General features: G+C 38.6%; 1 protein-coding gene across 1 annotated transcript in view; it reads right to left on the bottom strand.

The window, feature by feature from the left end:
• The window catches only part of LOC132835556 (uncharacterized), a 207,312-nt gene extending 196,048 nt beyond the window's left edge, over nt 1-11,264 (bottom strand). The window contains exon 1 of the mRNA XM_060854836.1: nt 11,149-11,264. Coding sequence (XP_060710819.1) covers nt 11,149-11,264 — 116 coding nt within the window. The remainder of the gene's footprint in view (nt 1-11,148) is intronic.
• Between the last annotated feature and the right edge of the window lie 1,367 nt (nt 11,265-12,631).

The raw sequence follows: 12,631 nt of genomic DNA, 5'->3' as shown, positions 1-12,631 counted from the left end.
ACCTAAAATACCTCAAAAAAGGAGCAGCTCTTACAGCCACAATTTTTCCCTGTCTCTATGTTGAAATATCCAGAATCCTGTGTCTACTTGTGAGGCCTTTAGGCTTTTTTCATTTGGAACAATGGAAGCAGCCTGGCTAGCTCTCATAGACCAGGCTTCCCAGTTTTGTTTTTAGTTTTCAGGCTGAGTTTAATCAGAAGCTCTTTGGGGTCTCAAAAGAGTTGGAAGATTCAGTGAATGATTCCTAGCTGCTATTCTCTCTGAAACTTCTTTCGATGTTTCTTCCTTCTGGATTGGAGAACTGCATGTAAGAATCTGTGTCCTAATTTGCCTTTTTTGCCAAGGAGTGTGTTTATGGGATGTTACTACATTTGAACAGTGAATTAGTGATATAACTATTACTGTAACTATTATTCAGTTAAGTTTACCAATAGTTAAGTTATTCCAAATTCCTCTATCTTTTGTGTGCATTTTAACAATAGTGTTTAAATAAATTGTGTTTTGCTTAACTTCAAGTAGTTTGCTCAGTCGCATCGCATCTGGAACACAGCACTTCACATCTACCTTTAAAATAAGAAAAAGTTAGGTTCTAAGCTACCTTCTTAAAAAATCTTGAGGGGGTCTGCTCTGGTCCATAACACTTGTCATCAGGTGATGACAAACAGCTCTAAAGAAACTCAAGCATGAAGGGCACGATCTGTGTACAGAGAAACAGAATTAATGTTTCAAGGTCTTCATTTTGTTTCCTCCACAACCCCAACCCCATCAGTATCTGGTTTTTTGGTTTTGCTTTCAGCAGAACCAATCTATGTTCTGTTATTAACATTTATTCTGGCTATATCACTCTTCTTTGTAACCAATTGCCACAGTCTTTTGTTCCATGATAGTGTAATGTCTAACCTCCCTCATCTTTTAACCTTTCCTTGATCTTCCCTTCTCTACTGCTGGTTCCTTCCCACCATTTTTTAAAAATAGGTTAAACTACTTTTTCCTTCCGTTCTGAACAAGTGTTATATTGGAGTTAAGATGTTTACTCAATATACCGTGGACACTGGAAACTGAAATAAAAACAGAACAGTCTGGCAGCATCTGGGCTGTGAGATATAGAGTTTATATTTCATAACAGCTCTTCTTCATAACTGAAGGAAGTGGAATAGCGATAGGTTAATTGCCAGCTAAATAAGCTAGCAAGCCACTCTGATGTGTCTAGCAGCTAGTAAGTCCCAGTAAATGTCTGAAACTGGTCGGAGCACCCGGCAACATCTGGGAATTGGAAACAGCATGGCAAACCCAGAACTGTTAACCCTGAAAAGCACTCCTTACTTACAGCAGGGGAATAGATCAAAATTGAGAGAAATATCTCACAGATCAGCCTGACATTGTCAAAGTTGCACAATCATACCTTACAGGAAAAGCCGTCTCCATCCCTGGGTATATCATGTCCCATCATCAAGACAAATCCAGCCAATGGGCATCCAAATCTCATGAAGTCTTGTGAAGGAAGTCAAATATGGGCAAGAAAACCTCCTGCTGAACACAACTCAGTGATCATTGTGGGTAATGAAATCAGAACTCATCCATGTTGTGCATCACTTGGAAGAAGCACCGAGGATGGCAAGGGCACAGAATATATTCTGGATGGGGAGCATCAATGTCCATCACCAAGGTGTCTCAGCAGCACCACAACTGATTTGACTAGTTGAGTCCTAAAGGACGTAGCTGCTAACTGGGTCTGTCAGAAATCACACAACACCAGGCCATAATTCAAAAAGTCTATTTGAGATCACAAGCTTAGAGAGCACTGCTCCTTTGTCAGATGAAGTCACTGGCACCTCCAGAATTGGGTCTGTGGCAGGTGATGGTGGAACTAACAAGAGGAGAAAACATAATTGACCTCATCCTCAATAATATGCCTGTCACCAGTACATCTGTCCATGACAGTATTAGTAAGCGTAACCACTGCAAAGTCTGAGTGGAGACAACATTCCATATTTACTTTCAGGAAACCCTCCATTGTGTTGAGTGGTGCTACCAACAAATCTAGTCCCTCAAAATAGGCACTGTGGGTTATTAGCTACAGCTCCACACATCTGAAAAATGTGTTGCTCGAAAAGCTCAGCAGGTCAGACAGCATCCAAGGAGCAGGAGAATCGACGTTTCGGGCATAAGCCCCTGAAGAAGGGCTTATGCCCGAAACGTCGATTCTCCTGCTCCTTGCATGCTGCCTGACCTGCTGCGCTTTTCCAGCAACACATTTTTCAGCTCTGATCTCCAGCATCTGCAGTCCTCACTTACCCCTAGCTCCACACATCTGCAACCTCACAGCTTGCTATATCCCCACTGTACCATTAACATCAACCAGTGGATCAATCTCAGTTCAAAGGAGAGTGCAGGAGGGCATGCCAGAAACAGTTCCAGGCATACCTGAAAAATTAGGTGTCAACTTGGTGAAGCTACAAAGCAGAACTACTTGCGTGTCAAACAGCATAAGCAGAAACTGATAGACAGAGCTAAGCAATTCCTCAATCAATAAATTGATCTGAACTCTGCTGCTCTGATGCATCCAGTTGTGAATGGTGATGAATCGTTAAATAATTGACTGCAAAAAGACACTCCAGAAATACACTCATCATCCGTGATGCAGTAACTCACTCAGGACAAAAACAAGACTGAATCATTTACAAGCATTTTCAGCTAAAAGTACCGAATGATTGTTCTATCTCAGCATCTTCCAGAGGTCCCCAGCTTTACAGATGCCAGTCTTCATCCTACTTGATGCACTGCATATGAAATGATGAAGGCACTGCATGCTGCAAAGGCTATGGGCTCTGATAATAGTTCCAGCTATAGTCCTCCACATCGTGCTCTGCAGTTAGCCACCCTAGCCAAGCTGCTCCAATTCAGTCACAACACTGACAATGTGGAAAATTGCCCACATATGCCCTTGTCCTGGAAGGAAGGGCTATTTCAACTCAGCCAATCAATGCTCCATCAGATTATTGGTAACCATGAGCTGAACATAAAAACACTACCACACTTACTTTAAACTATAAATCCTAAACTGAAGTTCTGTTTCTGCTTTCTGTCTTGCCTCCAGAAAGGCATTGGCTAATTGTTAGGCTCTTGAGACTTTTCCTGGGACCAACATGAGGATATGCAACAACTTACACAATCATAGAGCCATACAGCATAGAAACAGACTTTGATCCAACCAGTTCAGGACGAACACAATCCCACTTCTAATTTCTCCTCAGTGTTTCAGTTATTCACTAACATATGGTGATCCTTCCAAGCACTTGTAGTTGAGCAATCCTCCACTTTCTCTTCAAAACCTTGCAATCATGGATTTCCCAGATGAATCTTAGGTTTCACTGCACTCTTGCATAGTTCCTGAGTTGTGCAACTTATTTTTGATAGTCCTTTTGCAACTGGCCTACAGCTTCTTTATAGCTCTTAACAAACTGTTTTTCTCTACCTGCAGAACTCAGAATTCAAACCATCAATTTGAGTGCTCTAACACCAAAGACCCTTTAGAAAAATCCCACAGAATTCTAGAATTCCAACCAAGGTTCTACACTTAAATATTCATCTCTTTGGCAACAGAGCTAATGGAGATGTCCGATATATATTTACTTGACTTAACTTACTTTCTTCAAAATCAAAGCTCTGATTCTAGGGTTTTTCCAATTCTAATTAAGTGCTGTGCTCAGATTTCCGGAAGGAATTTGCTCAGGTGTCACATCAAAGATTATAGCTGAAAATAAAACTCATGTTGTTGGCTTTAACATATTGGCATGGATAGAAGATTGGCTTTCTAACAGTAAACAGAGAGTAGGAGTAAGTGAATCTTTTTCAGGCTGATAGGATCTCATAAATCATGTGCCACATGTATCAGTGCTGGGACCTCAACTCTTCACAGTTTATATAAATGATTTGGATGAAGAGACCAAATGATTCATAGCTAAAGTTGCTGATGACATAAGAATAAATAGGAAAGTGATTGATGAAGAGGACATAAGGAGCTGGATGGACCCTACCCTAAAGAAAGTTGAACACAAGGTGAAAAGATACAACTGAACATCTGGCACTGGGGCATCAAGTGAAAATTCTTCATCTACTGTTATTGGCAAAATTAGGCAACAACTTTTGGGTTAAACAGAAAGCCTTAACAATTAAGAATAAGAAATTGGTTAAAAATGCTTGGAAAAAAGTGATGCAACTGAAGGGTTTCTTAAACCTCCCTGAGGAGCAGCAAGCCAGACTAGAGACATTTTGAAGCCCTTAAATATACCTATTGAAGGTACTACTGATATTGTTTATAAATTGTGTGTGTTTAACATCAGAGGCCAGGAAAAGAGACAGAATATTGATCTAAATGTGACTGCAGTGAGATGTCAAGTGAATCTTTACACTAAAACATCACGTTTCATGATGTCATCTAACTGTCTAAAAGTATGCTACCTTTTTGGGATCTACGCAACATCCTCACTTTTTCTTATAAAGATTGAGAATCATTTTCAGATGAACATATACAAAGATGCACATAGATACATTGTATTTATGGAAGGATGTTCATACATTGGAAGTACTTGACAGAAAGTTTACTAGACTGATACCTGAAATAAGCAATTGCCTTATGAGGGAAGGTTTGAGAGGCTGGGCCGGTTTAGAAGAATCTGATATGATTTAATTGAACCATCTTCTGAGGGGATTTGACCTGTAGATGTTAAAAGCATGTTTCCTCTTAAGGAAGAAACTAGGACAAGAGGGTCATAGTTTAAAAATAAAGAGGTACCCATTTAAAACAGGGTAGAGGAAACAATTTTTCTCTCAGAGATTGTTTGTATTTGGACTTCCCTTCCTCAAATGGCAGAAGATGCAAAATCTTTAAATATTTTTAAGGCAAAGGTAGGTAGATTCTTGATGACCATGGGGCTGAAAGAGTATTTGAGAATATACAAGCATATAGAGTTGAGATTCAAATCAGATCAGCCATGATCTTATTGAATGTCAGAGCAGGCTTGAAGGCCCAAGTGATTTACTCTTGTTCCTTGTTCACATGTAACTTGGTGAAATAGTGAATCACCAGAATGTAAAGGTGTGATATAGAAAATGCTGTGCATTTCAATTCAGAAGAAACCTCATAGAGAAGGACAGGTTCTGTTGATTTTTGAGGTTGATGGAATTGACGTGTTTCACATAACATGATCAACTGATCAATGTCCTTATTGCTACCAGGCCATAAGGTGGACGTGCCAATGTCTTAACTTTTTCTCGTGTATTCATTAGACCTATATATAAATGATCCAGCATGTTTTGACATAGACCATCTAGAATTATCACTTGTTTACATTTGAAAATTACATTCCTAGGCAGCTCGAGATAACCTCTAGAAAACAGATGCTTGCTCAGGGACCACTTGACTGCGTTAAGGTCACCCACTAATGATCAGTTTTTGACCTGTAGCAGCTGTTTTCATTAAACATAGCTTTCTGAAGCTGTCCTGTATTGCTGTGACCAAAACAAATGAAGACTATTATCTAACTCAACCTCTATAATGTCCACTTGTATGACTAAGGGGATATCTTTGTCTTAGTACTTTTAATGCTTGAATAAGAGCATCATAAATAATTTGGTTTGTATTGTACTTCTAGATCTTCACAAGTAGCTGGTGAGGTTGTGGAGGTGCAATTGTGAGTGGCTTCTGACAAGTTATTTCCAATGCCTTGTTGTCAGTATGAACAATGTGGAATCATTGCATTCCAAAAACTAGAACAAGAGGGTTCTTTCATTGTTGGAGTACTTTATCAGAGCTGTCATAAGAAGCTTGGAACAAACACAATAAGCTTGTCATCCAGTATAAACAAGTTCCGAGGTCTCCTGAGAAGCATCTACTCCCAAAATGCTAAGCATAAAGGGGTCATAGTATTTAAGAAGATACTTGCCAAAGAATAAAGCATTTTTGAGATTCCGAAAATATGCTGGTGGTCTTCCTGCAATACTTATGGTGTATTTTTGCAAATGGATCTCAAAGAAATAAGACTTTAATTACAAAATTCAGAATATATAGGGATTAAGAAAAAGAATTGAAGAAGATTACATTGGAATATCTCTCAATGACTCTATGACTATGACTCTATGAGTTGCAATGCCATTGTAAGTCAGCTTTTTCTTGTTATTTAGGTACTTTTGCACATTTTAAAATTTAATAGGAATAATGTCTACCACCATTTGATGAGTAAATTTATCCAAGATAATTGATTTGGACCATGTTGAATAGAGAAACTTGTTTTTTGAGGACTGAAATGTCATCTGGGATACAGAGAAAAACTAATAAAATTCACAGTAATAAACTTAAGTGTTGTTGAAATATATCTTGGCTAACAAATAATCCAAATGGTAATCAAAGAAAATAATATCTACCAAAACGTATTCTAAAAGTTGTCAGATCCTGTGACTCTGGGGAAACGTGTATGGGCCAATATCCTTTCTTGGCATCAAGCTTGGAAAATTGCTTTGGAGCCGAGACATGGGATTAAGCTTTCCAGGGTGGAAATTTTGTGTAGGTATCTCTTCGGTGTAATATTCAGTAGCCTTGGCTATAAACATACAAATATCATGCCATCTCTCTTAAAAATACAGGCAATGAAGCCATACTAATCAGTCTCATATTCAACTGTTTGACAATGTTGTTTTGTATCATTGAATCTATTTCCAGTTTATGATTCTTCTGAATGTGAATACTTGCAAGGAGTATTGATGATGAGTTCATCATCATCTATCAAATGTTACATTGCATCACTTGTAAGATGGTCATTCAAATCAAACCATCTGCGTAAAGATTAGTCAGATCACAGATAAGCTCCATTTTGCGGTCTGGAATATTTGACATGTCTGGATTTGACATATTTGTTACTTTGTGGATTATAATATATTGATCTGTGTTTGTTAGTAGCCCAGTGCAGCTAGTTCATTGGTTTCAATGATATGAATGGTTTCAAATGTCTGTCTTGAGAAGTTGTATTGTCACTTAAGATGGATAATGCCAATGCAGGGGATGTTGGAACAATTGTAACTCTGCCTGTTTCCCAAGAACACTTCATGAAAGATGTGTAAAGGGTTGATGGTATGTTCCATGGCTTTGTTTGGAATTTCCTTTTGGAAGGAGATCATGGATGTACGGGCAATGATCAGTTCCATAGCCATTTCAGCTGAGTTAACTTTCAGTGAAATTACATTCTCTACCTTTGTGTGTCAATACCTGTGTAGAGATTGGTTGCTTGTTAACATGGCCATTGTTGGCATGACATTAAATTTCAAGATTAGAGTAGTGCTGGAAAAGCACAGCAGGTCGGGCAGCATCTGAGGATCAGGAAAATTGACATTTTGGGCCAAAGCCCTTCATCAGGAACTTAAGTTTGTAGATCTTGAAGTTGACTCAGACATTAAGCTGATCTTCCCAAAGCTGGTATATGTTGTAAGGATCTTTGCGGTCACCATTGGAGTTATGGGAAGGTTTTTATTCTTCTTATCCTTTCATTTCCTTAAGCAGTAAGAAACTTGACTCTATCTTTTTTATCAGCTACTTATTGATCTATGACATAAAGGTTTATCCTTTCCTTAAATATCTGAACTTCTGACACCATGTCAGTAGAGTACCAGTCATGTATAAGTGTTTTCTTTTCATCTGTACTATGCAATTTGATGTTCTTTAAAATTGTCAGTATTAAATGGATCTATGTTTAAGTGTAGTCCTTTTGTTTTGTTTTAAGTACCTTGGTAACTCTTTGTTATTCTTAATGCATGAAAACTTTCTGCTTTATATAAGATGTCAGTGACACCACACCTGACTCTCTTGCTGCTGTCATGCTGTTTCTGAAAAAAAAACAAAATGATGGAAGGACTGGACATGGGAATAATAGAAAACAGTTTTTTTTTCCTAGCATTTTTGGCTATACTTCATTCTGTGATTGATTTGCCAGGTTGGGGGTATCCTTACAAAGCTGCAATTATTTTAATCGGGTACACTTTGGTCTCCTGGTATTTAAATCGTCATTTAAGTGTGTTTCTGTATTTTTAAATATTTAAGCTTGTCTCATGCTCGAGTGACTCTTAGAATCTTTGCCAAAGTTGCAGCTGTAAAATACACCATTAATTTCTCCACAGAGTGGAAATTTGTTTTCATTACCATTGTAGAGATTTCCCCAATTACACAATCTCAATGTTGAGAGGAGAAATACTTTCCCAGAAATAATGTGGAAAATTGAGGTACAACTAATCTTTGTTCCATTCATGTGCATTCTTAACAGCAAACTGACAGCAACTTGTCCAAGGATGATTATATAGGAACGGTCACCAAAAAAAAATGAAAGGAATTTTTAAAAAATCTTTTCAGATTTGGCAAAAAGTGGCTCTGATCATGGACTTAAAGAATAGATAAGCACGACTTGTATGGTTTCCTGTTTTCTTATTTTGTCAGGGTATCTCACTATTGTGACTGGAATTAGACCAGTTTGTTTTGAATAATGTTTGTTATTGAAAGACATTATTTGAATGAATCCAGGTTTTACAGTCTGGCAGTCAGTTGTCACTTTCGGTTTAAAGAAAGACTACAAGCATTAAATATGTTTTGAACTGTTGCCAAACAATCATATTTAATATTTCCTGTTAATCTGCAGGCATGATTATCCAGGTTGTCTTCATCAGTTGGCATGGCCACTGGCTTCCATCCATAGGTAAAAAATCTCACCCTTCTGTCCTGGATAGCCTTCAGAAGAAGCATTGTTAAAGTGTGGAGCTCTCGGAATACAGGAAGAACTAGCCAGAGTGTGGTGGTGTAGGGTTGTTTTTCAGACTGGAGGCGTGTGACCAGTGGAGTGCCACAAGGATCGTTGCTGGGTCCACTACTTTTCGTCATTTATATAAATGATTTGTATGTGAGCATAAAAGGTATAGTTAGTAAGTTTGCAGTTGACACCAAAATTGGAGGTGTAGTGGACAGTGGAGAAGGTTACCTCAGATTACAACAGGATCTTGATCAGATGGACCGATGGGCTGAGAAGTGGCAGATGGAGTTTAATTCAGATAAATGTGAGGTGCTGCATTTTGGGAAAGCAAATCTTAGCAGGACTTATACACTTAATGGTAAGGTCCTAGGGAGTGTTGCTGAACAAAGAGACGTTGGAGTGCAGGTTCATAGCTCCTTGAAAGTGGAGTCGCAGGTAGATAGGATAGTGAAGAAGGCACTTGGTATGCTTTCCTTTATCGGTCAGAGTATTGAGTAAAGGAGTTGGGAGGTCATGTTGCGGCTGTACAGGTCATTGTTTAGGCCACTGTTGGAATATTGCATGCAATTCAGGTCTACTTTCTACCAGAAAGGTGTTGTGAAACTTGAAAGGGTTCAGAAAAGATTTACAAGGATGTTGCCAGGGTTGGGGGATTTGAGCTATCAGAAGAGGCTGAACAAAGAGACCTTGGAGGACAGGTTCATAGCTCCTTGAAAGTGGACTGGGGCTGGGGCTGTTTTCCCTGGCGCGTCGGAGGCTGAAGGGTGATCTTATAGAGGTTTACAAAATTATGAGGGGCATGGATAGGATAAATAGAGAAAGTCTTTTCCCTGGGGTGGAACTCGAGAGCATAGGTTTAGGATGAGTGGGGAAAGCTATAAAAGAGACCTCAGGGGCAAGTTTTTCACACAGAGGGTGGTACGTATATGGGAAGAACTGCCAGAAGAAGTAGTGGAGACAGGAACAATATATAAAAGGTATTTGGATGGTATATGAATAGGAAGAGTTTGGAGGGATTTGGGCCGGGTGCTGGCAGGTGGGACTAGATTGGGTTGGGATATCTGGTTGGCATGGACAGGTTGGACCAAAGGGTCTGTTTCTGTGCTGTACATCTCTATGACTCTATGACAATGTTTGTAAGGTCTTTTAACATCTCCAGGCTTTGGTGCAGCTGCATAAATCTGTTCCACATGTTAAATTGGGCATGGTGTAGTGACTCAACTTGATTATGATCTGATGTGGTGGGAAATGGCCAATTACTAGTGTTTGTTCATCATATTAAAATAATGAACGCAGAAGAGGGACTGTGATATTATGGATTTCAGAAGTTTAATAATTGTTGATGGACTGAATTAATCAACAAAACATAAGCTATTACACACAGTAATAACTCTGTCTGGGATAAACTATTAGAAGATAACGGACAAACTTATGCAGAAATTGAAAGCAATTAGCCATGTATGGGAGTGAAAGCTACATACACAAAACTGCAGTGACACCTGCTTGATAAACTGGAGGCTTTATGCCACAAGGATAACTGATCATCCTGCAGAAGAATTTAAGGTGTTAATGACAGAAAAGCTGTGTCTTCAAACAGTCTGTCAATGCCAATATCAAGTGGTACTTGAAATTCCAAGAGTACAGTTAATTGTTTCATTACTGCTGGACTCAAACCCACATGTAGCTTGTCCAGTTCTGTGAACGGTATAGGGTCAAACAGTAGTTTTATCAGTCTGTTGTCATTCCTTAAGTGCTGTCCCTATAAGTCTTCCTCTTTTTCTACTGCATAAGGTAGAACCTCTTTAACTCTCATATAAAGATTTTACTTAAAGTTCCTGTCCCACGAGTTAATTTCCTTAATTTACTGGCATCAATTCATATGGGAATTTTTCCCATTTTTATTTGCATGCTGTACATACTACACAAGGTTACATTTATTTGATGTTGACCGCTCTTTCCTGCTTCCTGTATTAACACGTTCGTCGTGCCAGCATGTGATTCTTAGATGTTAACAATACGAAATGCAGTGCTGTTCATGTTGTCACCTGCCTTACTACTAAGTTTAGTGATATCATTCATCACACCCAGTATATATTTAACTTGTGAAGTTAATTGATTTAATCAACCACTTATAACACTGATTCTATGCCATTAACTGCAGAGACACCTGCACCCTAAATGCCTGTATCTTCTATCAAATTCCTGCACTTCCTGTTTTTGCCCTTCTCTTGATTAACAACATTGACTAATTCTTAATGAATGCCAAGTAAAGCTTTTGGACACCATGATGGTAACTGAATGCCTGATAGATTCAGAATAACTGGTATCAATTCATGATGGACATTCTCATACAACACTTTACCTGTGTTTCGCATAGCCATTCCTCATCTGTGTCCTTCTTTTCTTAAAGGACAGTGCAGGGTTTTCAGTCACTTCTGATGTAAGTGCAAGTGTGATCAGAAACTCTGTGCATATCATCGACACAAATAGATTTGACTTCTATGTCACATGTAAAATTAATGTTTGAAGTTGTGGGCAGAGGCATCTCCCAGTGTTGTCAGTCTACACATGTTAGTGTTTGATTATGTATACATATCATGTCCACTTCCACTGAGCATTGAATTCTGACTGCTGACTCTATACTTCACTTGCAAAAGCCAAGCCAGCATTACAATTCCAATAATCAGCTTCAGTGTTTATCTAAAGCTCAAAACCAAAAGATCAAGGTAGTTCCTGCTCTTATTTACCATTTATCAATTTACACAGATCTTTAATTTGAATTTTGTTCCTCCAAAATTTGTCCTCATCAGTCTTGTTGCCTGTGACATATTGTGTACAGACACTTCAATCAATTTGTTAATCCAAAGAACATGTGTACTCTTTATGAGGCAAAGTTAGTCTTAATCCCTTTATTTTCTCTCTCTCTTTCCCTTGACATACTCTCTCTCTCTGATACAGTCACTGACTCTTTCTCTCTTCCTAAAGTTTGTCACAGGTATATGGGAATCATTAAATTTAAGATTTGGCTTTTGCCAAATTTTCATTCTAGTCTTTTTAAGTCTAAGGTGTATCAGAAAAGTACATCACTCTCTGACACTCCAGGAGATAGATTGTAGCCTTCTCGTGGCTGAGTTTAGCCACACCCTTAACTAACTTAGCTTCGTATTCAGCCGTTCATTTATCTCACTTTTCAAAACACCTGGTTGATGGCCAAATTACTGGTGAATTGCCTGTTCTCATTTATGTTGTTGAATCTTCATCTTTACTTTGGGCTTGGACCAGACTGGTGTATGTGAATACTGGGAACCTTTATGTGAACATGGCAGAAGGGCACTGGGGTCAGATTTATAATCGCACTGTCAATCCTGAACTGAATAAAATATATCTTCACCCTCAACCAGTCCCCAGTTGAGATTACTCTTTTCCTTTTCTAATTTTTGTCTGGGTCCCAAAACACATTGAAAGCCTCTCTGGTTGGAAATCTGTGACTCTAAGACATGTTGGTGTTTAGAATGATCAGCGTTCTGCACTTGTTGCTCACGCTATCCTTGATACAATACTTAGGTGCTGCCTGGAGATCTTTATATTTACTTTCTAGTTCCTGAGTCTTAAATTTTGACTCCTGAACTTGCCCCAGTGTCTTTTCAGCATTTCTATTCAAATCAGTTTTGATCATTTGAGAGGTAAACTATCCACTCTGGATTGTTAATCTCTAGGGATTTAACCTTTCCCTTTAACTCTGTTTTAACATCCCTTTCCTGACTAACAGTCTGTCGGGTATAAAGTTTCTGTTTTAGCTCTGCATTTTCTGACTTTAATTCCACATTTACTGACTTTAACTCACT

The sequence above is a fragment of the Hemiscyllium ocellatum genome, chromosome 3 (assembly GCF_020745735.1).
Source record: "Hemiscyllium ocellatum isolate sHemOce1 chromosome 3, sHemOce1.pat.X.cur, whole genome shotgun sequence".
In the NCBI taxonomy this organism is placed as follows: Eukaryota; Metazoa; Chordata; class Chondrichthyes; order Orectolobiformes; family Hemiscylliidae; genus Hemiscyllium; species Hemiscyllium ocellatum.
This window is presented reverse-complemented; position numbering and strand designations above follow the sequence as displayed.